Source organism: Scyliorhinus torazame, chromosome 4 (genome assembly GCF_047496885.1).
Source record: "Scyliorhinus torazame isolate Kashiwa2021f chromosome 4, sScyTor2.1, whole genome shotgun sequence".
NCBI lineage: Eukaryota > Metazoa > Chordata > Chondrichthyes > Carcharhiniformes > Scyliorhinidae > Scyliorhinus > Scyliorhinus torazame.
Window position 1 is genome coordinate 357,219,747 of NC_092710.1, and position 24,836 is coordinate 357,244,582.

General features: G+C 51.4%; 1 protein-coding gene across 1 annotated transcript in view; it reads right to left on the reverse strand.

Annotated features, from left to right (window-relative positions):
* Positions 1-23,172, reverse strand: part of LOC140411516 (heme-binding protein 2-like) — a 40,878-nt gene extending 17,706 nt beyond the window's left edge. Inside the window, exons 1-2 of the mRNA XM_072500603.1 lie at positions 23,114-23,172; positions 487-680 (exon numbers count right to left, since the gene is read on the reverse strand). Of these exons, the coding sequence (XP_072356704.1) occupies positions 487-680; positions 23,114-23,132 (213 nt within the window). The 5' untranslated portion in view covers positions 23,133-23,172. The remainder of the gene's footprint in view (positions 1-486; positions 681-23,113) is intronic.
* Between the last annotated feature and the right edge of the window lie 1,664 nt (positions 23,173-24,836).

Consider the following 24,836-nt stretch of genomic DNA (forward strand, 5'->3'; position numbering starts at 1 on the left):
CTCTTTACCTTGGGTGCCATGGGCCCTGACTGGATCAGTCTGCCACGAGGGACCCTATCAAAAGCCTGGCTAAAGCCCATATCGACCATTCCAAATGCATTCCCCTCATCAACACTCCTGCTCACCGCCTCAAATAATTCAACTGTATTTGTCAAGAAAGACCTTCCACGCTGACTATCCCTGATTAATCCGTGTCTAAAGTACAGATAGATTCTGCTCCTCAGAATACTTTCCTGATCCCAGCCTTGAATTTAGAAACCATTAACTGTGTGAGTGCCGGGTCCCGGGATGTGTGAACCGCCCGGGGCAGATATTTCACTGTTTATTCCAGTTCACACACTCAGCATTGACAACCCTCCCTGCCTGAGTCAGACAGATGTTTGACAGTAAAGAGAGTAAAGGGGACTCGACCCAAAAACACAGGCATTAAATAATTTCCACTGGTACAAATATTACAGAATGCAGCGAACTCTGAACTATACTCACCTTGTCCTTAATGATGACTTCGGGTTTAAGGCATTCCTCTTGTTCACAGAGTTCGATCATCTCGTCTACCGCATCCTGTGCAGCGAGTTGGTTCCAGAAGAGGACACACACGGTTAAGACGATTCTCAGCATCTTGGTGTCGGTACAGGTCACTGGTGAATTCACTGAATGCCCCTCAGCACCTTCAGCTCGATCTGCAGTTTGAGCAGAGAGCTCAGGGATTTTTATACAGTTTTTAGTGGATGATTTTGAATAAAGTTTAGCTACGGGAACATCAGACGTTGAAGAAACGCCCCAGCTGATTAACTATGGAAATATTTTTTGGTGTTTTGACCACAGCCTGGAATTTAGAAACCATTTAGAAATTACTTGCGGCACGGTATCACAGTGGTTAGCACTGTTGCTTCAGTGCTCCAGTGTCCATGGTTCGATTCCCGGCTTGGGTCACTGTCTGTGTGGAGTCTGCACGTTCTCCCCGTGTCTGCGTGGGTTTCCTCCGGGTGCTCCGGTTTCCTCCCACAAGTCCCGAAAGACGTGCTGTTGGTGAATTGGACATTCTGAATTCTCCCTCTGTGTACCCGAACAGGCGCCGGAATGTGGTGACTAGGGGATTTACACAGTAACCTCATTGCAGTGTTAATGTAAGCCTACTCGTGACAATAATATAGATTAATATTATTATCTCTGTGATGCCGGTTGCTGGGAAATGTGAACCGCCCGGGGCAGATATTTCACTATTGATTCCAGTTCACACACTCAGCATTGACCCCCCTGCCTGAGTTAGACAGGAAATGTGAACTGCCCGGGGCAGATATTTCACTATTGATTCCAGTTCACACACTCAGCATTGACCCCCCTGCCTGAGTTAGACAGGAAATGTGAACCGCCCGGGGCAGATATTTCACTATTGATTCCAGTTCACACACTCAGCATTGATCCCCCTGCCTGAGTTAGACAGGAAATGTGAACCGCCCGGGACAGATATTTCACTATTGATTCCAGTTCACACACTCAGCATTGACCCCCCTGCCTGAGTTAGACAGGAAATGTGAACCGCCCGGGGCAGATATTTCACTAGTGATTCCAGTTCACACACTCAGCATTGACCCCCCTGCCTGAGTTAGACAGGAAATGTGAACCGCCCGGGGCAGATATTTCACTATTGATTCCAGTTCACACATTCAGCATTGACCCACCTGCCTGAGTTAGACAGGAAATGTGAACCGCCCGGGGCAGATATTTCACTATTGATTCCAGTTCACACACTCAGCATTGATCCCCCTGCCTGAGTTAGACAGGAAATGTGAACCGCCCGGGGCAGATATTTCACTATTGATTCCAGTTCACACACTCAGCATTGATCCCCCCTGCCTGAGATAGACAGGAAATGTGAACCGCCCGGGGCAGATATTTCACTATTGATTCCAGTTCACACACTCAGCATTGACCCCACTGCCTGAGTTAGACAGGAAATGTGAACCGCCCGGGGCAGATATTTCACTATTGATTCCAGTTCACACACTCAGCATTGACCCCCCTGCCTGAGTTAGACAGGAAATGTGAACCGCCCGGGACAGATATTTCACTATTGATTCCAGTTCACACACTCAGCATTGACCCCCCTGCCTGAGTTAGACAGGAAATGTGAACCGCCCGGGGCAGATATTTCACTATTGATTCCAGTTCACACACTCAGCATTGACCCCCCTGCCTGAGTTAGACAGGAAATGTGAACCGCCCGGGGCAGATATTTCACTATTGATTCCAGTTCACACACTCAGCATTGACCCCCCTGCCTGAGTTAGACTGGAAATGTGAACCGCCCGGGGCAGATATTTCACTAGTGATTCCAGTTCACACACTCAGCATTCATCCCCCTGCCTGAGTTAGACAGGAAATGTGAACCGCCCGGGGCAGATATTTCACTATTGATTCCAGTTCACACACTCAGCATTGACCCCCCTGCCTGAGTTAGACAGGAAATGTGAACTGCCCGGGGCAGATATTTCACTATTGATTCCAGTTCACACACTCAGCATTGACCCCCCTGCCTGAGTTAGACAGGAAATGTGAACCGCCCGGGGCAGATATTTCACTATTGATTCCAGTTCACACACTCAGCATTGATCCCCCTGCCTGAGTTAGACAGGAAATGTGAACCGCCCGGGACAGATATTTCACTAGTGATTCCAGTTCACACACTCAGCATTGACCCCCTTGCCTGAGTTAGACAGGAAATGTGAACCGCCCGGGGCAGATATTTCACTATTGATTCCAGTTCACACACTCAGCATTGATCCCCCCTGCCTGAGATAGACAGGAAATGTGAACCGCCCGGGGCAGATATTTCACTATTGATTCCAGTTCACACACTCAGCATTGATCCCCCCTGCCTGAGATAGACAGGAAATGTGAACCGCCCGGGGCAGATATTTCACTATTGATTCCAGTTCACACACTCAGCATTGATCCCCCTGCCTGAGTTAGACAGGAAATGTGAACCGCCCGGGACAGATATTTCACTATTGATTCCAGTTCACACACTCAGCATTGACCCCCCTGCCTGAGTTAGACAGGAAATGTGAACCGCCCGGGGCAGATATTTCACTAGTGATTCCAGTTCACACACTCAGCATTGACCCCCCTGCCTGAGTTAGACAGGAAATGTGAACCGCCCGGGGCAGATATTTCACTATTGATTCCAGTTCACACATTCAGCATTGACCCACCTGCCTGAGTTAGACAGGAAATGTGAACTGCCCGGGGCAGATATTTCACTATTGATTCCAGTTCACACACTCAGCATTGATCCCCCTGCCTGAGTTAGACAGGAAATGTGAACCGCCCGGGGCAGATATTTCACTATTGATTCCAGTTCACACACTCAGCATTGATCCCCCCTGCCTGAGATAGACAGGAAATGTGAACCGCCCGGGGCAGATATTTCACTATTGATTCCAGTTCACACACTCAGCATTGACCCCACTGCCTGAGTTAGACAGGAAATGTGAACCGCCCGGGGCAGATATTTCACTATTGATTCCAGTTCACACACTCAGCATTGACCCCCCTGCCTGAGTTAGACAGGAAATGTGAACCGCCCGGGACAGATATTTCACTATTGATTCCAGTTCACACACTCAGCATTGACCCCCCTGCCTGAGTTAGACAGGAAATGTGAACCGCCCGGGGCAGATATTTCACTATTGATTCCAGTTCACACACTCAGCATTGATCCCCCTGCCTGAGTTAGACAGGAAATGTGAAGCGCCCGGGGCAGATATTTCACTATTGATTCCAGTTCACACACTCAGCATTGACCCCCCTGCCTGAGTTAGACAGGAAATGTGAACTGCCCGGGGCAGATATTTCACTATTGATTCCAGTTCACACACTCAGCATTGACCCCCCTGCCTGAGTTAGACAGGAAATGTGAACCGCCCGGGGCAGATATTTCACTATTGATTCCAGTTCACACACTCAGCATTGATCCCCCTGCCTGAGTTAGACAGGAAATGTGAACCGCCCGGGACAGATATTTCACTAGTGATTCCAGTTCACACACTCAGCATTGACCCCCCTGCCTGAGTTAGACAGGAAATGTGAACCGCCCGGGGCAGATATTTCACTATTGATTCCAGTTCACACACTCAGCATTGATCCCCCTGCCTGAGTTAGACAGGAAATGTGAACCGCCCGGGGCAGATATTTCACTATTGATTCCAGTTCACACACTCAGCATTGATCCCCCCTGCCTGAGATAGACAGGAAATGTGAACCGCCCGGGGCAGATATTTCACAATTGATTCCAGTTCACACACTCAGCATTGACCCCACTGCCTGGGTTAGACAGGAAATGTGAACCGCCCGGGGCAGATATTTCACTATTGATTCCAGTTCACACACTCAGCATTGACCCCCCTGCCTGAGTTAGACAGGAAATGTGAACCGCCCGGGACAGATATTTCACTATTGATTCCAGTTCACACACTCAGCATTGACCCCCCTGCCTGAGTTAGACAGGAAATGTGAACCGCCCGGGGCAGATATTTCACTATTGATTCCAGTTCACACACTCAGCATTGATCCCCCTGCCTGAGTTAGACAGGAAATGTGAACCGCCCGGGGCAGATATTTCACTATTGATTCCAGTTCACACACTCAGCATCGACCCCCCTGCCTGAGTTAGACAGGAAATGTGAACCGCCCGGGGTAGATATTTCACTATTGATTCCAGTTCACACCCTCAGCATCGATCCCCCTGCCTGAGTTAGACAGGAAATGTGAACCGCCCGGGGCAGATATTTCACTATTGATTCCAGTTCACACACTCAGCATTGACCCCCCTGCCTGAGTTAGACAGGAAATGTGAACCGCCCGGGGCAGATATTTCACTATTGATTCCAATTCACACACTCAGCATTGACCCCCCCTGCCTGAGTTAGACAGGAAATGTGAACCGCCCGGGGCAGATATTTCACTATTGATTCCAGTTCACACACTCAGCATTGACTCCCCTGCCTGAGTTAGACAGGAAATGTGAACCGCGTGGGGCAGATATTTCACTATTGATTCCAGTTCACACACTCAGCATTGACCCCTCTGCCTGAGTTAGACAGGAAATGTGAACCGCCCGGGGCAGATATTTCACTATTGATTCCAGTTCACACACTCAGCATTGACCCCCCTGCCTGAGTTAGACAGGAAATGTGAACCGCTCGGGGCAGATATTTCACTATTGATTCCAGTTCACACACTCAGCATTGACCCCCCTGCCTGAGTTAGACAGGAAATGTGAACCGCCCGGGGCAGATATTTCACTATTGATTCCAGTTCACACACTCAGCACTGATCCCCCTGCCTGAGTTAGACAGGAAATGTGAACCGCCCGGGGCAGATATTTCACTATTGATTCCAGTTCACACACTCAGCATTGACCCCCTGCCTGAGTTAGACAGGAAATGTGAACCGCCCGGGGCAGATATTTCACTATTGATTCCAGTTCACACACTCAGCATTGATCCCCCTGCCTGAGTTAGACAGGAAATGTGAACCGCCCGGGGCAGATATTTCACTATTGATTCCAGTTCACACAGTCAGCATTGATCCCCCTGCCTGAGTTAGACAGGAAATGTGAACCGCCCGGGGCAGATATTTCACTATCGATTCCAGTTCACACACTCAGCATTGACCCCCCCGCCTGAGTTAGACAGGAAATGTGAACCGCCCGGGGCAGATATTTCACTAGTGATTCCAGTTCACACACTCAGCATTGACCCCCCTGCCTGAGTTAGACAGGAAATGTGAACCGCCCGGGGCAGATATTTCACTATTGATTCCAGTTCACACACTCAGCATTGACCCCCCTGCCTGAGTTAGACAGGAAATGTGAACCGCCCGGGGCAGATATTTCACTATTGATTCCAGTTCACACACTCAGCACTGATCCCCCTGCCTGAGTTAGACAGGAAATGTGAACCGCCCGGGGCAGATATTTCACTATTGATTCCAGTTCACACACTCAGCATTGACCCCCCTGCCTGAGTTAGACAGGAAATGTGAACCGCCCGGGGCAGATATTTCACTATTGATTCCAGTTCACACACTCAGCATTGACCCCCCTGCCTGAGTTAGACAGGAAATGTGAACCTCCCGGGGCAGATATTTCACTATTGATTCCAGTTCACACACTCAGCATTGACCCCCCTGCCTGAGTTAGACAGGAAATGTGAACCGCCCGGGGCAGATATTTCACTATTGATTCCAGTTCACACACTCAGCATTGACCCCCCTGCCTGAGTTAGACAGGAAATGTGAACCGCCAGGGGCAGATATTTCACTATTGATTCCAGTTCACACACTCAGCATTGACCCCCCTGCCTGAGTTAGACAGGAAATGTGAACCGCCCGGGGCAGATATTTCACTATTGATTCCAGTTCACACACTCAGCATTGACCCCCCTGCCTGAGTTAGACAGGAAATGTGAACCGCACGGGGCAGATATTTCACTATTGATTCCAGTTCACACACTCAGCATTCACCCCCCTGCCTGAGTTAGACAGGTTTCTGGTGGGAAAGGAAGTCGAGGGTTATGGGGACAGGCAGCAAAGTGGAGTTAAGGCCACAGTTTGATCAGACATGATCTAATGAAACGATGGAGCAGGTTGGAGGGGCTGATTGATCTACTCCAGCTCCAATCTTTTTTTATTCATTCTTGGGATGTGGGTGTTGCTGGGCGGGGCCGGCATTTGTTGCCCGACCCTAATTGCCCTGGAACTGAGTGGTTTGCTAAGACAAGCCAGTGGACAGTGCGGAAGGATGTTACAAGTTACAGAGGGACATAGATAAGCTGCAGCCCTGGGCTGAGAGGTGGCAAATGGAGTTTAATGCAGAAAAGTGGGAGGTGATTCATTTTGGGAGGAATAACAGGAAGACAGAGTACTGGGCTAATGGTAAGATTCTTGGCAGTGTGGATGAGCAGAGAGATCTCGGTGTCCATGGACATAGATCCCTGAAAGTTGCCACCCAGGTTGACAGGGTTGTTAAGAAGGCGTCCGGTGTGTAGTGGACTAGCCAACACTAAGGGCATTCAAATTGTCATTGGATAAAAATATGGACGATAATGCAATAGTGTAGATGGGCTTTAGAGTGGTTTCACAGGTCGGTGCTACATCGAGGGCCGAAGGGCCTGTACTGCGCTGTAATGTTCTATGTTCTCAGAGGAAACTGCATTGCTGTGGGTCTGGAGTCACGTGTAGGCCAGACCGGGTAAGGGCGGCAGATTTCCTTCCCGAAAGGACATTAGTGAACCAGGGGGGATTTTATCAATCAATCGACTTTAAATTCCAGATTCTCTTTATTGAATTAAAATTTCACCACCTGCCAGAGTGGGATTCGATCCGGGGATCCCAGAGCATTCCCCTGGATTACTTGTCCAGCGACAAGGCCACTGCGCCCCCTCCTCCTCTAATGATTTGATGCCAGCACCTGTTGTGATGCAGCATCCTCTGTATTTAGCCGAGAGAATCCGTTCCCAGCCTATTGTAAAACAAGACACATAAAGGTGAGAAGACATTGTTTAATTTACTCCACAAGAAATACCTGGCAATGGGCTGCCTTTAATCGGAGCAATGACCACACAGAGAATCCCTATAGTGCAGAAAGAGGCTATTCGGCCCATTGAATCTGCACCGACCCTACCTAGGCCCACTCCCCACCATATCCCCATAACCACAGCTAACCTTTGGACACTAAGGGGCAATTAACATGACCAATCCACCAAGCCTGCACATCTGGACAGTGGGAGGAAACCGGAGCACCCGGAGGAAACCCACGGAGACACGGGGAGAAGGTGCAGACTCCACACAGTCACCCGAGGCTGGAAATGAACCGGGTACCTGGCTCTGTGAGACAGCAGTGTTAACCCGGGTCTCTGGCACTGTGAGACAGCAGTGTTAACCCGGGTTTCTGGGACTGTGAGACAGCAGTGTTAACCCGGGTTCCTGGCTCTGTGAGACAGCAGTGTTAACCCGGCTCCGTCGCACTGTGAGGCAGCAGTGTTAACCCGGCTCCCTGCCACTGTGAGGCAGCAGTGTTAACCCGGCTCCATGGCACTGTGAGGCAGCAGTGTTAACCCGGGTCCCTGGCACTGTGAGGCAGCAGTGTTAACCCGGCTCCCTGGCACTGTGAGGCAGCAGTGTTAACCCGGGTCCCTGGCACTGTGAGACAGCAGTGTTAACCCGGCTCCCTGGCACTGTGAGGCAGCAGTGTTATCCCGGGTCCCTGGCACTGTGAGACAGCAGTGTTAACATGGGTCCCCTGGCACTGTGAGACAGTAGTGTTAACCCGGGTCCCTGACACTGTGAGACAGCAGTGTTAACACGGGTCCCCTGGCACTGTGAGACAGCAGTGTTAACCCCTGTCCCTGGCACTGTGAGACAGCAGTGTTAACACGGGTCCCCTGGCACTGTGAGACAGCAGTGTTAACCCGGGTCCCTGGCACTGTGAGACAGCAGTGTTAACCCGGGTCCCTGGCTCTGTGAGACAGCAGTGTTAACCCGGGTCCCTGGCTCTGTGAGGCAGCAGTGTTAACCCGGGTCCCCTGGCACTGTGAGACAGCAGTGTTAACCCGGGTCCCTGGCACTGTGAGACAGCAGTGTTAACCCGGTTCCCTGGCTCTGTGAGACAGCAGTGTTAACCCGGGTCCCTAGCACTGTGAGACAGCAGTGTTAACCCGGATCCCTGGCACTGTGAGACAGCAGTGTTAACCCGGGTCCCTGGCACTGTGAGACAGCAGTGTAAACCCAGGTCTCTGGCATTGTGAGACAGCAGTGTTAACCCGGGTCCCCTGGCACAGTGAGGCAGCAGTGTTAACCCGGGTCCCCTGGCACTGTGAGACAGCAGTGTTAACCCGGATCCCAGGCATTGTGAGACAGCAGTGTTAACCCGGGTCCTTGGCACTGTGTGGCAGCAGTGTTAACCCGGGTCCCTGACACTGTGAGACAGCAGTGTTAACCCGAGTCCCTGGCACTGTGAGACAGCAGTGTTAACCCGGGTCCCTGGCACTGTGAGACAGCAGTGTTAACCCGGGTCCCTGGCAGTGTGTGGCAGCAGTGTTAACCTGAGTCCCTGGCACTGTGTGACAGCAGTGTTAACACGAATCCCTGGCACTGTGAGGCAGCAGTGTTATCCCGGGTCCCTGGCACTGTGAGACAGCAGTGTTAACCCGGGTCCCTGGCACTGTGAGACAGCAGTGTTAACCCGGTTCCCTGGCACTGTGAGACAGCAGTTTTAACACGGGTCCCTGGCACTGTGAGACAGCAGTGTTAACCCAGCTCCCTGGCACTGTGTGACAGCAGTGTTAACCCGGGTCCCTGGCACTGTGAGGCAGCAGTGTTATCCCGGGTCCCTGGCACTGTGAGACAGCAGTGTTAACCCGGGTCCCTGGCACTGTGAGACAGCAGTGTTAACCCGGGTCACTGGCGCTGTGAGGCAGCAGTGTTAACCCGGTTCCCTGGCACTATGAGACAGCAGTGTTAACCCGGTTCCCTGGCACTGTGAGACAGCAGTGTTAACCCAGCTCCCTGGCACTATGTGACAGCAGTGCTAACCCGGGTCCCTGGCACTGTGAGGCAGCAGTGTTAACCCGGCTCCCTGGCACTGTGAGACAGCAGTGTTAACCCGGTTCCCTGGCACTGTGAGACAGCAGTGTTAATCCGGGACCCTGGCACTGTGAGACAGCAGTGTTAACCCGGGTCCCTGGCGCTGTGAGACAGCAGTGTTAACCCGGTTCACTGGCACTGTGAGACAGCAGTGTTAACCCGGGTCCCTGGCACTGTGAGACAGCAGTGTTAACCCGAGTCCCTGGCACTGTGGGACAGCAGTGTTAACCCGGGTCCCTGGCTCTGTGAGACAGCAGTGTTAACCCGGTTCCCTGGCACTGTGAGACAGCAGTGTTAACCCGAGACCCTGGCACTGTGAGACAGCAGTGTTAACCCAGCTCCCTGGCACTGTGTGACAGCAGTGTTAACCCGGGTCCCTGGCACTGTGAGGCAGCAGTGTTATCCCGGGTCCCTGGCACTGTGAGACAGCAGTGTTAACCGGGTCCCTGGCACTGTGAGACAGCAGTGTTAACCCGAATCCCTGGCACTGTGAGACAGCAGTGTTAACCCGGGTCCCTGGCGCTGTGAGACAGCAGTGCTAACCCGGTTCACTGGCACTGTGAGACAGCAGTGTTAACCCGGGTCCCTGGCACTGTGGGACAGCAGTGTTAACCCAGCTCCCTGGCACTGTGTGACAGCAGTGTTAACCCGGGTCCCTGGCACTGTGAGGCAGCAGTGTTAAACCGGGTCCCTGGCACTGTGAGACAGCAGTGTTAACCCGGTTCCCTGGCACTGTGAGACAGCAGTGTTAACCCGGGTCCCTGGCACTGTGAGACAGCAGTGTTAACCCGGGTCCCTGGCACTGTGAGACAGCAGTGTTAACCCGGCTCCCTGGCACAGTGAGACAGCAGTGTTAACCCGAGTCCCTGGCGCTGTGAGACAGCAGTGTTAACCCAGCTCCCTGGCAATGTGAGACAGCAGTGTTAACCCGGGTCCCTGGCACTGTGGGACAGCAGTGTTAACCCGGGTCCCTGGCACTGTGAGACAGCAGTGTTAACCCGGGTCCCTGGCACTGTGAGACAGCAGTGTTAACCCGGGTCCCTGGCACTGTGAGACAGCAGTGTTAACCCGGGTCCCTGGCACTGTGAGACAGCAGTGTTAACCCGGGTCCCTAGCTCTGGGAGACAGCAGTGTTAACCCGGGTCCCTGGCACTGTGAGACAGCAGTGTTAACCCAGGTCCCTGGCACTGTGAGACAGCAGTGTTAACCCGGGCCCCTGGCACTGTGAGGCAGCAGTGTTAACCCGGGTCCCTGGCACTGTGAGACAGCAGTGTTAACCCAGGTCTCTGGCACTGTGAGACAGCAGTGTTAACCCAGGTCCCTGGCACTGTGAGACAGCAGTGTTCACCCGGGCCCCTGGCACTGTGAGACAGCAGTGTTAACCCGGGTCCCTGGCACTGTGAGACAGCAGTGTTAACCCGAGTCCCTGGCACTGTGAGACAGCAGTGTTAACCCAGCTCCCTGGCAATGTGAGACAGCAGTGTTAACCCGGGTCCCTGGCACTGTGGGACAGCAGTGTTAACCCGGGTCCCTGGCACTGTGAGACAGCAGTGTTAACCCGGGTCCCTGGCACTGTGAGACAGCAGTGTTAACCCGGGTCCCTGGCACTGTGAGACAGCAGTGTTAACCCGGGTCCCTGGCACTGTGAGACAGCAGTGTTAACCCGGGTCCCTAGCTCTGGGAGACAGCAGTGTTAACCCGGGTCCCCTGGCACTGTGAGACAGCAGTGTTAACCCGGGTCCCTGGCACTGTGAGACAGCAGTGTTAACCCGGTTCCCTGGCTCTGTGAGACAGCAGTGTTAACCCGGGTCCCTAGCACTGTGAGACAGCAGTGTTAACCCGGGTCCCTGGCACTGTGAGACAGCAGTGTTAACCCGGGTCCCTGGCACTGTGAGACAGCAGTGTAAACCCAGGTCTCTGGCATTGTGAGACAGCAGTGTTAACCCGGGTCCCCTGGCACAGTGAGGCAGCAGTGTTAACCCGGGTCCCCTGGCACTGTGAGACAGCAGTGTTAACCCGGATCCCAGGCATTGTGAGACAGCAGTGTTAACCCGGGTCCTTGGCACTGTGTGGCAGCAGTGTTAACCCGGGTCCCTGACACTGTGAGACAGCAGTGTTAACCCGAGTCCCTGGCACTGTGAGACAGCAGTGTTAACCCGGGTCCCTGGCACTGTGAGACAGCAGTGTTAACCCGGGTCCCTGGCAGTGTGTGGCAGCAGTGTTAACCTGAGTCCCTGGCACTGTGTGACAGCAGTGTTAACACGAATCCCTGGCACTGTGAGGCAGCAGTGTTATCCCGGGTCCCTGGCACTGTGAGACAGCAGTGATAACCCGGGTCCCTGGCACTGTGAGACAGCAGTGTTTACTCGGATCCCTGGCACTGTGAGACAGCAGTGTTAACCCGGGTCCCTGGCACTGTGAGACAGCAGTGTTAACCCGGTTCCCTGGCACTGTGAGACAGCAGTTTTAACACGGGTCCCTGGCACTGTGAGACAGCAGTGTTAACCCAGCTCCCTGGCACTGTGTGACAGCAGTGTTAACCCGGGTCCCTGGCACTGTGAGGCAGCAGTGTTATCCCGGGTCCCTGGCACTGTGAGACAGCAGTGTTAACCCGGGTCACTGGCACTGTGAGACAGCAGTGTTAACCCGGGTCCCTGGCGCTGTGAGGCAGCAGTGTTAACCCGGTTCCCTGGCACTATGAGACAGCAGTGTTAACCCGGTTCCCTGGCACTGTGAGACAGCAGTGTTAACCCAGCTCCCTGGCACTGTGTGACAGCAGTGCTAACCCGGGTCCCTGGCACTGTGAGGCAGCAGTGTTAACCCGGGTCCCTGGCACTGTGAGACAGCAGTGTTAACCCGGTTCGCTGGCACTGTGAGACAGCAGTGTTAACCCGGGACCCTGGCACTGTGAGACAGCAGTATTAACCCGGGTCCCTGGCGCTGTGAGACAGCGGTGTTAACCCGGTTCACTGGCACTGTGAGACAGCAGTGTTAACCCGGGTCCCTGGCACTGTGAGACAGCAGTGTTAACCCGGGTCCCTGGCGCTGTGAGACAGCAGTGTTAACCCGGTTCACTGGCACTGTGAGACAGCAGTGTTAACCCGGGTCCCTGGCACTGTGAGACAGCAGTATTAACCCGGGTCCCTGGCGCTGTGAGACAGCAGTGTTAACCCGGTTCACTGGCACTGTGAGACAGCAGTGTTAACCCGAATCCCTGGCACTGTGAGACAGCAGTGTTAACCCGGGTCCCTGGCGCTGTGAGACAGCAGTGTTAACCCGGTTCACTGGCACTGTGAGACAGCAGTGTTAACCCGGGTCCCTGGCGCTGTGAGACAGCAGTGTTAACCCAGCTCCCTGGCACTGTGTGACAGCAGTGTTAACCCGGGTCCCTGGCACTGTGAGGCAGCAGTGTTAAACCGGGTCCCTGGCACTGTGAGACAGCAGTGTTAACCCGGTTCCCTGGCACTGTGAGACAGCAGTGTTAACCCGGGTCCCTGGCACTGTGAGACAGCAGTGTTAACCCGGGTCCCTGGCACTGTGAGACAGCAGTGTTAACCCGGCTCCCTGGCACAGTGAGACAGCAGTGTTAACCCGAGTCCCTGGCGCTGTGAGACAGCAGTGTTAACCCAGCTCCCTGGCAATGTGAGACAGCAGTGTTAACCCGGGTCCCTGGCACTGTGGGACAGCAGTGTTAACCCGGGTCCCTGGCACTGTGAGACAGCAGTGTTAACCCGGGTCCCTGGCACTGTGAGACAGCAGTGTTAACCTGGGTCCCTGGCACTGTGAGACAGCAGTGTTAACCCGGGTCCCTGGCACTGTGAGACAGCAGTGTTAACCCGGGCCCCTGGCACTGTGAGGCAGCAGTGTTAACCCGGGTCCCTGGCACTGTGAGACAGCAGTGTTAACCTAGGTCTCTGGCACTGTGAGACAGCAGTGTAAACCCGGGTCCCTGACACTGTGAGACAGCAGTGTTAACCCAGGTCCCTGGCACTGTGAGACAGCAGTGTTCACCCGGGCCCCTGGCACTGTGAGACAGCAGTGTTAACCCGGGTCCCTGGCACTGTGAGACAGCAGTGTTAACCCGGGTCCCTGGCTCTGTGAGGCAGCAGGTTAACCCGGGTCCCTGGCACTGTGAGACAGCAGTGTTAACCCGGGTCCCTGGCACTGTGAGGCAGCAGTGTTAACCCGGGTCCCTGGCACTGTGAGACAGCAGTGTTAACCCGGGTCCCTGGCACTGTGAGGCAGCAGTGTTAACCCGGGTCCCTGGCACTGTGAGACAGCAGTGTTAACCCGGGTCCCTGGTTCTGTGGGGCAGCAGTGTTAACCCGGGTCCCTGGCTCTGTGAGGCAGCAGTGTTAACCCGGGTCCCTGGCCACTGCAGTACCGCTCCTGGCCACTGCAGTACCGCTCCTGGCCACTGCAGTACCGCTCCTGGCCACTGCAGTACCACTCCTGGCCACTGCGGTACCGTTCCTGGCCACTGCAGTACCGCTCCTGGCCACTGCAGTACCACTCCTGGCCACTGCAGTACCGCTCCTGGCCACTGCAGTACCACTCCTGGCCACTGCAGTACCGCTCCTGGCCACTGCAGTACCACTCCTGGCCACTGCAGTACCGCTCCTGGCCACTGCAGTACCACTCCTGGCCACTGCAGTACCGCTCCTGGCCACTGCAGTACCGCTCCTGGCCACTGCAGTACCGCTCCTGGTCACTGCAGTACCGCTCCTGGCCACTGCAGTACCGCTCCTGGCCACTGCAGTACCGCCCCTGGCCACTGCAGTACCGCTCCTGGCCACTGCAGTACCACTCCTGGCCACTGCAGTACCACTCCTGGCCACTGCAGTACCGCTCCTGGCCACTGCAGTACCGTTCCTGGCCACTGCAGTACCGTTCCTGGCCACTGCAGTCCCGCTCCTGGCCACTGCAGTACCGCTCCTGGCCACTGCAGTACCGCTCCTGGCCACTGCAGTACCGCTCCTGGCCATTGCAGTACCGCTCCTGGCCACTGCAGTACCACTCCTGGCCACTGCAGTACCGCTCCTGGCCACTGCAGTACCGTTCCTGGCCACTGCAGTACCGCTCCTGGCCACTGCAGTACCGCTCCTGGCCACTGCAGTACCGCTCCTGGCCATTGCAGTACCGCTCCTGGCCACTGCAGTACCGCTCCTGGCCACTGCAGTACCGCTCCTGGCCATTGCAGTACCGCTCCTGGCCACTGCAGTACCGCTCCTGGCCACTGCAGTACCGCTCCTGGCCACTGCAGTACCGCTCCTGGCCACTGCAGTTCCTCATTTCATCCCACACGGACCTCTCCGTGATTCCACGTTGAACAACTTCAATACTCTGCGCTCTGTGTCGAGGGCAGCAAAACGCCTGCAGCCGCACACTGTGACCGTTCTATATAAACCCAGACGGAAACGGGGTAGTGTGGACATCGTGGATCCTCTCGTGGTGGCAGACTGCTTTTTCTGGGTCCAGGGGTCCCATTAATCCTTTCTTCCATCGGGAGAATTTCAGTGGGAGCACAGTTAGGGACACAGCCAGAAGCAGGATGCCGATTCCCGCCAGGTGGGACAGCAGGCGCACCCATGGGTGAATTTGGATGAATCCTAATCGCAGAGGTCCTCCCACCAGTAGACAATTGGTCCCAATTTCTTGTAGATTTTCGGGCAGAAGTGTATCAACTTTTTAAAGTACTTCCCCAAAGTCTGTCTAAATTCCTGGCGACGTTTCTCAGTGTTTTCTCTCTCCTGTGTGTGTCCACCATCTCAACTAATCCAATCAAAGAACAAAGAAATGTACAGCACAGGAACAGGCCCTTCGGCCCTCCAAGCCTGCACCGACCATGCTGCCCGTCTAAACTGAAATCCTCCGCACTTCCGGGGTCCGTATCCCGACATTCCCATCCTTTTCATGTATTTGTCAAGATGCCCCTTAAACGTCACCATCGTCCCTGCTTCCACCGCCTCCTCCGGCAGCGAGTTCCAGGCACCCACTACCCTCTGTGTAAAACACGTTATAAAGAAGCAAAGAAAGGCCTTCCAGCATGACAGGAAAACACAAAATATCCAAATGCCTGACACCTGTAAGGCTGATAAATTTCCCAGCGATACAGATAGAACTTTGGTGAAGGGTCAGGAGGGGCTTGTTCTCTATCTGACTTTTCAAACACACACAACAAATCCCACTCCCTATTCTCAGTGTAACAGGCAGCTCCCAGTGTATAAGATGGAGACAAGATGATAAAAGGTGTGGATAAAGTAGACAGGGAGCAGATGCTTCCTGTTATGGGGCATTCAGTTGCATCTCTTCAATATTCAAACTGTCTCAATGTGTCTCTGAAATCCAGCCCGGTCCCAGTTAGTGAGTTGTCCTGTGATGTGGGCCAGTGTCATGGAGACCAGGATAGAGCCATGGGGAGGGGGTTGTTTTGGGCAGTACGACAGATTGGGTGATCGTAGATCAGGGCCTGATTTACACTCCAATCCATTCCACCAGAGTCAATGGGAATGAAAATGGAGCTGCTGCCCAGGATGGGTTTCAGGCCCTGCTTTACCCTCCAGCCTGTGCTGTCTGATTGGATCTCAGCTGGCCCAATAGGTGGCTGGTGTACGCTCACACATTGGTGCTCCTGTCCAAGACAAATTTAAACTGCTGCTGGAATCTTCACTGAGTTATCCAATCACACCTCGCTGTCAATGAGGCTACAACAGGCAGATTAACCTCGCAGGTCCGGGAAGTGGGAACAATCCACGTTCCTCTCCAAAAACTCAATCTCCATTTTCCCACTGCCGCTGGCTTGAAATCCTGGAACGGACAACTTAACGATGTTGGTGTATCTGCACCACATGGAACGCAGCGTTTACAAACAGGGCTCATCGCCATCTTCGAACAAAGAACAAAAGAACAAAGAAATGTACAGCCCGGGAACAGGCCCTTCGGCCCTACAAGCCCGTGCCGACCATGCTGCCCAACTAAACTACAATCTTCTACACTTCCTGGGTCCGTATCCCTCTATTCCCATCCTATTCATGTATTTGTCAAGATGCCCCTTAAATGTCACTATCGTCCCTGCTTCCACCACCTCCTCCGGTAACGAGTTCCAGGCACCCACTACCCTCTGCGTAAAAAACTTGCCTCGTACATCTACTCTAAACCTTGCCCCTCTCACCTTAAACCTATGCCCCCTAGTAATTGACTCCTCTGCCCCGGGGAAAAGCCTCTGACTATCCACTCTGTCTATGCCCCTCATAATTTTGTATACCTCTACCAGGTCGCCCCTCAACCTCCTTCGTTCCAGTGAGAACAAACCGAGTTTATTCAACCGCTCCTCATAGCTAATGCCCTCCATACCAGGCAACATTCTGGTAAATCTCTTCTGCACCCTCTCTAAAGCCTCCACATCCTTCTGGTAGTGTGGCGACCAGAATTGAACACTATACTCCAAGTGTGGCCTAACTAAGGTTCTATACAGCTGCAACATGACTTGCCAATTCTTATACTCAATGCCCTGGCCAATGAAGGCAAGCATGCCGTATGCCTTCTTGACTACCTTCTCCAACTGTGTTGCCCCTTTCAGTGACCTGTGGACATGTACTCCTAGATCTCTTTGACTTTCAATACTCTTGAGGGTTCTACCATTCACTGTATATTCCCTACCTGCATTAGACCTTCCAAAATGCATTACCTCACATTTGTCCGGATTAAACTCCATCTGCCATCTCTCCGCCCAAGTCTCCAAACAATCTAAATCCTGCTGCATCCTCTGACAGTCCTCATCGCTATCCGCAATTCCACCAACCTTTGTGTCGTCTGCAAACTTACTAATCAGACCAGTTACATTTTCCTCATTTATATATACTACAAAGAGCAAAGGTCCCAGCACTGATCCCTGCGGAACACCACTGGTCACAGCCCTCCAATTAGAAAAGCATCCTTCCATTGCTACTCTCTGCCTTCTATGACCTAGCCAGTTCTGTATCCACCTTGCCAGCTCACCCCTGATCCTGTGTGACTTCACTTTTTGTACTAGTCTACCATGAGGGACCTTGTCAAAGGCCTTACTGAAGTCCATATAGACAACATCCACTGCCCTACCTGCATCAATCATCTTAGTGACCTCCTCGAAAAACTCTATCAAGTTAGTGAGACACGACCTCCCCTTCACAAAACCATGCTGCCTCTCACTAATACGTCCATTTGCTTCCAAATGGGAGTAGATCCTGTCTCGAAGAATTCTCTCCAGTAATTTCCATACCACTGAAGTAAGGCTCACCGGCCTGTAGTTCCCGGGATTATCCTTGCTACCCTTCTTAAACAAAGGAACAACATTGGCTATTCTCCAGTCCTCCGGGACATCACCTGAAGACAGTGAGGATCCAAAGATTTCTGTCAAGGCCTCAGCAATTTCCTCTCCAGCCTCCTTCAGTATTCTGGGGTAGATTCCATCAGGCCCTGGAGATTTATCTCCCTTAGTATTTTTTAAGACACCCAACACCTCGTCTTTTTGGATCTCAATGTGACCCAGGCTATCTACACAACCTTCTCCAGACTCAACATCTACCAATTTCTTCTCTTTGGTGAATACTGATGCAAAGTATTCATTTCGTACATCGCCCATTTCCTCTGGCTCCACACATAGATTCCCTTGCCTATCCTTCAGTGGGCCAACCCTTCCCCTGGCTACCCTCTTGCTTTTTATGTACGTGTAAAAAGCCTTGGGATTTTCCTTAACCCTATTTGCCAATGACTTTTCGTGACCCCTTCTAGCCCTCCTGACTCCTTGCTTAAGTTCCTTCCTACTTTCCTTATATTCCACACAGGCTTCGTCTGTTCCCAGCCTTTTAGCCCTGACAAATGCCTCCTTTTTCTTTTTGACGAGGCCTACAATGTCTCTCGTTATCCAAGGTTCCCGAAAATTGCCGTATTTATCCTTCTTCCTCACAGGAACATGCCGGTCCTGAATTCCTTTCAACTGAAATTGAAAGCCTCCCACATGTCAGATGTTGATTTGCCCTCAAACATCCGCCCCCAATCTAGGTTCTTCAGTTCCCGCCTAATATTGTTATAATTAGCCTTCCCCCAATTTAGCACATTCATCCTAGGACCACTCTTATCCTTGTCCACCAGCACTTTAAAACTTACTGAATTGTGGTCACTGTTCCCGAAATGCTCCCCTACTGAAACATCTACCACCTGGCCGGGCTCATTCCCCAATACTAGGTCCAGTACCGCCCCTTCCCTAGTTGGACTGTCCACATATTGTTTTAAGAAGCCCTCCTGGATGCTCCTTACAAACTCCGCCCCGTCTAAGCCCCTGGCACTAAGTGAGTCCCAGTCAATATTGGGGAAGTTGAAGTCTCCCATCACCACAACCCTGTTGTTTTTACTCTTTTCCAAAATCTGTCTACCTATCTGCTCCTCTATCTCCCGCTGGCTGTTGGGAGGCCTGTAGTAAACCCCCAACATTGTGACTGCACCCTTCTTATTCCTGATCTCTACCCATATAGCCTCACTGCCCTCTGAGGTGTCCTCCCGCAGTACAGCTGTGATATTCTCCCTAACCAATAGCGCAACTCCGCCACCCCTTTTACATCCCCCTCTATCCCACCTGAAACATCTAAATCCTGGAACGTTTAGCTGCCAATCCTGCCCTTCCCTCAACCAGGTCTCTGTAATGGCAACAACATCATAGTTCCAAGTACTAATCCAAGCTCTAAGTTCATCTGCCTTACCCATAATACTTCTTGCATTAAAAGATATGCACTTCAGGCCACCAGACCCGCTGTGTTCAGCAACTTCTCCCTGTCTTCTCTGCCTCAGAGCCACACTGTCCCTATTCCCTAGTTCTCCCTCAATGCTCTCACCTTCTGACCTATTGCTCCCGTGCCCACCCCCCTGCCATACTAGTTTAAACCCTCCCGTGTGACACTAGCAAACCTCGCGGCCAGGATACTTATGCCTCTCCGGTTTAGATGCAACCCGTCATTCTTATATAGTTCACACCTGTCCCGGAAGAGCTCCCAGTGGTCCAGATAACGGAAACCCTCCCTCCTACACCAGCTGTTTAGCCACGTGTTTAGCTGCTCTATCTTCCTATTTCTAGCCTCACTGGCACGTGGCACAGGGAGTAATCCTGAGATTACAACCCTAGATGTCCTGTCTTTTAACTTTCTGCCTAGCTCCCTGAACTCCTGCTGCAGGACCTCATGCCCCTTCCTGCCTATGTCGTTAGTACCAATATGTACAACGACCTCTGCCTGTTTGCCCTCCCCCTTCAGGATGCCCTCTACCCGTTCGGAGACACCCTGGACCCTGGCACCAGGGAGGCAACATACCATCCTGGAGTCTCTTTCACGCCCACAGAAGCGCCTATCTGTGCCCCTGACTATAGAGTCCCCTATTACTATTGCTCTTCTGCGCTTTGACCCTCCCTTCTGAACATCAGAGCCAGCCGTGGTGCCACTGCTCTGGCTGCTGCTGTTTGCCCCCACCAAGGGGACCAAGGAAAGGGTCATAAAAACCAACCTTGTCGACAACTCCCACACCCCAAGAAGCAATAATAAATACCATGTGACCACAATCTGCAATGACTCAACCAAATACGTTCCTGGTTAAAGTTTTTACAGCTTCATTTTCCTGCAGGATTGAGGAGCAATGGAACAATTTCAAATATAAAAATCAGCTCCACCTATTGCTCTGAAATGTGGGCCCTGTAAATGTCCCGATGGACAATTGAAATGAGGTTTCAGATCTGCCTTTGGGGCAGTTTTACTTCAGTGGTCAGTGGGTGCCCCAGATCTCCCGGACATTTCCAATGACCTTGTTATTGAGTGAGGCACTCAGCTGATGTGATGACTTTGCATTGACAGAGCCACACACCATCGCCTGGCCTCTCTTCACAGTAACATTTACATGGTGCTTTGCAACTTCTGATGTTGAACTCATGGGAGACGAAGAAAAACATTGTCACAAGCTCAAAGTGACTTCACCTGCACCTGGGCAAAGTAAATTGCTGAATTTTCTACCCTGATATTCAAAATGGAGCTGTAATTCTCTCTGACTCTTTATTCCCGGGATTAGTTACACAGATTGTCACAAGCCAGAAGCTGACAGGAATGAGGAGGTGGGTGGCGGGTGTGAGTGTGATTCCTCACAGCAGAGACTGGAGGGAATGATCCCGGGCATCCGGAAAGGGGGCAGGGAAAATATCTGGAAGTTATTGCAGCTGGGAAATGTGAAGAGAATGCTGCACCAAAGAATGGCCAAGAGTTTCGATTGTGCCCTGGAGTGACTCAAATAGACCAGGGACTCTGATTGGACAGACAGTCGGCGGGGATTGAACTATCTGTTCCTGCCCCCCTGTCCAATAGGAGCCCTTCTAAAATTAAAAAGATGTGTTGGAGGGCATTTTGTGATACTGGACTATGATATAAATTATAGGTGGCCCTGTCACTACATTTGTGCTCCTATATTACTTTTGAATAGTTCTGATGAAACAAAAGGTACTCATTGGCTTCGATGCCTGTTTAGAAGAGGCAATTTGTCGAAATAGAGAGTGTTTACACAATGCTGTTAATACCAGAAAAGACACAAAATGGTTGTTAGCTATTTCCGCGTATCCGGTGTGACTAGGCGACTGTGCTCAGAGGCTTTACCGGTCGTCCACTCCCGTAGGGTGGCGGGCCTGGCTTGGCACTGTGTCACAATAAATTTCACCACCCGTTATTCACTCAACAGTCTGTGCGCCTCGGATTCCCAACTAACTCTGGCCGTCACGTGAGAGCTCAATTGCCCCCTTAATTCAGGCTCGGCATGGGGCCTCGAGCCGCCAATTAGTACTGAAGAAAATGGTATAGCGGACCAACAAAACAAAACCATAAAAAGACATTTTAAACTGAGTCTGTTACTCACTTGGCCTTGATAGCAGATTCGTTGGATGTGACCTCACCGTCCGTCCGCCTCGCCGTGTGACTCTAATTTCTGGTGGTCAACGGTTTGACTACTCGCCTTGTCCACCGGCTCGAGCGGCGTCCGGCTCAGCAACATCCCGCCAGACTACGGCAAATGTTAGAGGTGAAAATATTCCCACGAAGGCCTGAGTATAAGTAAAAAAAAGCAGTTTATGTCAGAATTCTGGGAGACAAGGCCTGGGGACTCCGCAGCCTATTGACAGCACCCTTTCTCACTTGAGCTAAGGCTCACACGGGTTAATATACAGATTCAAGGGGCGGAATTAGTTGTTTTCTCAATTACATACAATCAATCAACTATATTCACGTCACACTTATTACATGCGGTACATCAATTTTCCAAGCATCCCCAATTATCACATATATGGTTAAAGTGGGTGTTGTCTTACCCGCCCCTAACTTCATACAGAAGTCATTCAAAACTAACATCATGATGTGTCCTGTCTCCAGCTGTAGACCTTGAGCTTGTCAAGGATACATTGCAAGTCTTGTTCTGTGAAGCTGTTATCAGCGGCTGTTGGGACACTCTCTATACAGACCCACGCTTGGCTCTCATGAGACAGTTTACAGGGAATGAGGCTTGTTCAGCCATTTTATATCAGGGTGACAGAGACGACACGGTTAACACGTCATGGAAAAGCGAGGCACAAGGCCGCTTTTCTGGGGTCCCCCCGGGGAGCCATGAGTCTGGCGTTCGGGTAAGAGCAAAATACTCTGGTAGAAAATAAACACTGATGAAAGATGGGTGGGATCCCACGCAGCCCCCGTGGAACAGAGACAATGGTGAGATACACAGAAGTGAGATCAGACAAATAAAACAGGAGTCATCTTAGTTCACCAGTTAGAAGAACAAATGACTGAAATGAAGCCTTCACACCGTTTGGAAAACAGGCTAGTTTCAAGGAATTGAGCTCTGACTCCTTTAAGCACAGCAATAAAGCGAGTAAAGATAGCGGCAGTACAGACTGTGCAAACTGGCAACGACATCACAGAAAACTGCTCCAATTACGGCTAAAGACTGTCCTGGAATGTCTCAAGGAGAGGGGAAAGAATTAGGCTCCCTGGAAATGGACATTTTAAATCAACTAAAAGTTTAGACATATCCAAAGGACAGGGAGGGAAAAAAATCAAATAAAGGAAAGTCCAAAAGATCAGAAAGGGGCTGAAACGCTCAATCAGCTTTTGTTCAGAAATATCTGAGGTTGACAAATCCCCCTCCCAAAACGGAAAATGGGGAGTAAAGTCAATACAAGATTATGGTTCGAAACGTAACAATGGATTCTTGTCCAGAATAACTTCACATCGTTTCGAGCCGTCCAGATAACTCGGCAGTAATTCAATTCAGTTGAAGCAGAAAAAAATATCCATCCAGTCACATCTCTTTCAAACACTGGTTAAATAGCAAACATTGAAAATTGAATTCAGTTTGACGAACAAGAAAGAAATTTGAGTAACATTGAAGGAAAGAATAAATAAAGTTTGAGGTCACGTACCAGATAAAAATGGCATCATGCCAAGTTCTCCGCCTCTTTCGATTCTGCACAAAAATGTAACCATTTCAGCAAGCAGGTCACCTGTGCAAAGAAATATACGTCTCTAAGAATAGCTAATGCCTAGAAAGTTAATCAGTGGCAATCGACTGAAATGGAATAACATAGATAAAGTTTCATGCCGAATGAGAATGGTAGATTTTGTTCAGTATTTTAATGAAGCGATTGTGAAATTGCTGTCTCTTTACGCTGATATTTGCGACCTGTGAGAATGTGTGTGTTTGGTCTGTGAATGTTAATATCTCTCTGCTAAGGTTTATCTTCTAAGAAAGTAACCTTGGGTTTATAATCTGGAATTTTAGAATAGGCTCCAGAATGATTGTTACCTAACTTATTTTGGTGTGTCGTCTGACATAGTGATTTAAAAGATTATAGTTTGAGTGTAGTTAGCAATGACATTTCCAGGGTAATTTTCATACACAAGAGATTTTAATCAGGGTACAGAATCACGTATGTAAGAATAAGAAAATATTAGTTTTATGGTGTTCATTGGAAGTTCGGACAGTTGAAATACATATGACAGCTGCAATACATATGACATGTGACCAAGCCGGTGTTTCATTAGTTCAGGGTTAAAACTTCCCTGACACAAATACGTTGTGATCATCAGTAGGGTAAAACTAACCTGTCTCACAACACAGATGTTTTAATTCTGAAACTGCAGGATTAGGTGTAAAGGACAGATAGGTAAATAAAATATGTCCATGACCATGTTTCTTGTTTAAACAAAAGTAGGCTGGTGACAACATGCCGCCTGGTAGAGAGCCCCGATACAGCGCAAGATTGGTGCAGTCATATATTCAACAACTTATTGTGTTTGATATTTTAAAATAAATGTTTAAAATTAGCTTTTGCGGGTTCCAGGGGAATTTGGCGGGTTTTCGGGGTATAAATTGAATATGGGTCAGAGTGAGGTCTTTGCGATCCAGGCGAGGGGGCAGGAGAGGAGATTGGGGGGGTGCCCAGGTTAGGGGCTGGTTCAGCTCAGTGGGCTAGACAGCTGGTTTGTGATGCAGAACAAGGCCAGCAGCGAGGGTTCAATTCCCGTACCCGCTGAGAATTCTGAATTCTCCCTCTGTGACCCGAACAGGCGCCGGAATGTGGCAACTAGGGGCTTTTCACAGTAACTTCATTGCAGTGTTAATGTGAGCCTACTTGTGACACTAATAAAGATTATTATTCTGCCGTTGAAAGTGATGGTAGTAGGTTTTCGCTACCTGGGTATTCAGGTGGCACGGGGATGGGAGCAGTTACACAAATTAAATCTGACCCGGTTAGTTGAGCAGATGAAGGAGGACTTTCGGAGGTGGGACATGCTCCCTTTGTCACTGGCGGGGGGGGGGGGGGGGGGGGTACAGACCGTAAAGATGACGTTTCTCCTGAGACTTCATATTCCAGTGTCTCCCTATTTTTATTCTACAGCCTTTTTTAAGAGGCCCCACCCAATTTTAAGAACTGTTATTGGACAGCAAATATAGCCATGATCAGGAAGTGGGTCGTGGGGAGGGGTCGGGGTGGGAGTGGGTGGAGGCGGCATCATGTAGGGGCACAAGCTTGGGGGCATTGGTAACGGCACCTCTGCCGATCTCGCCAGCTCGGTACCCTACAAGCCCGGTGGTGGTGGCAGCTCTGAGAGTTTGGGGACAATGGCGGCAGCATATGGGAG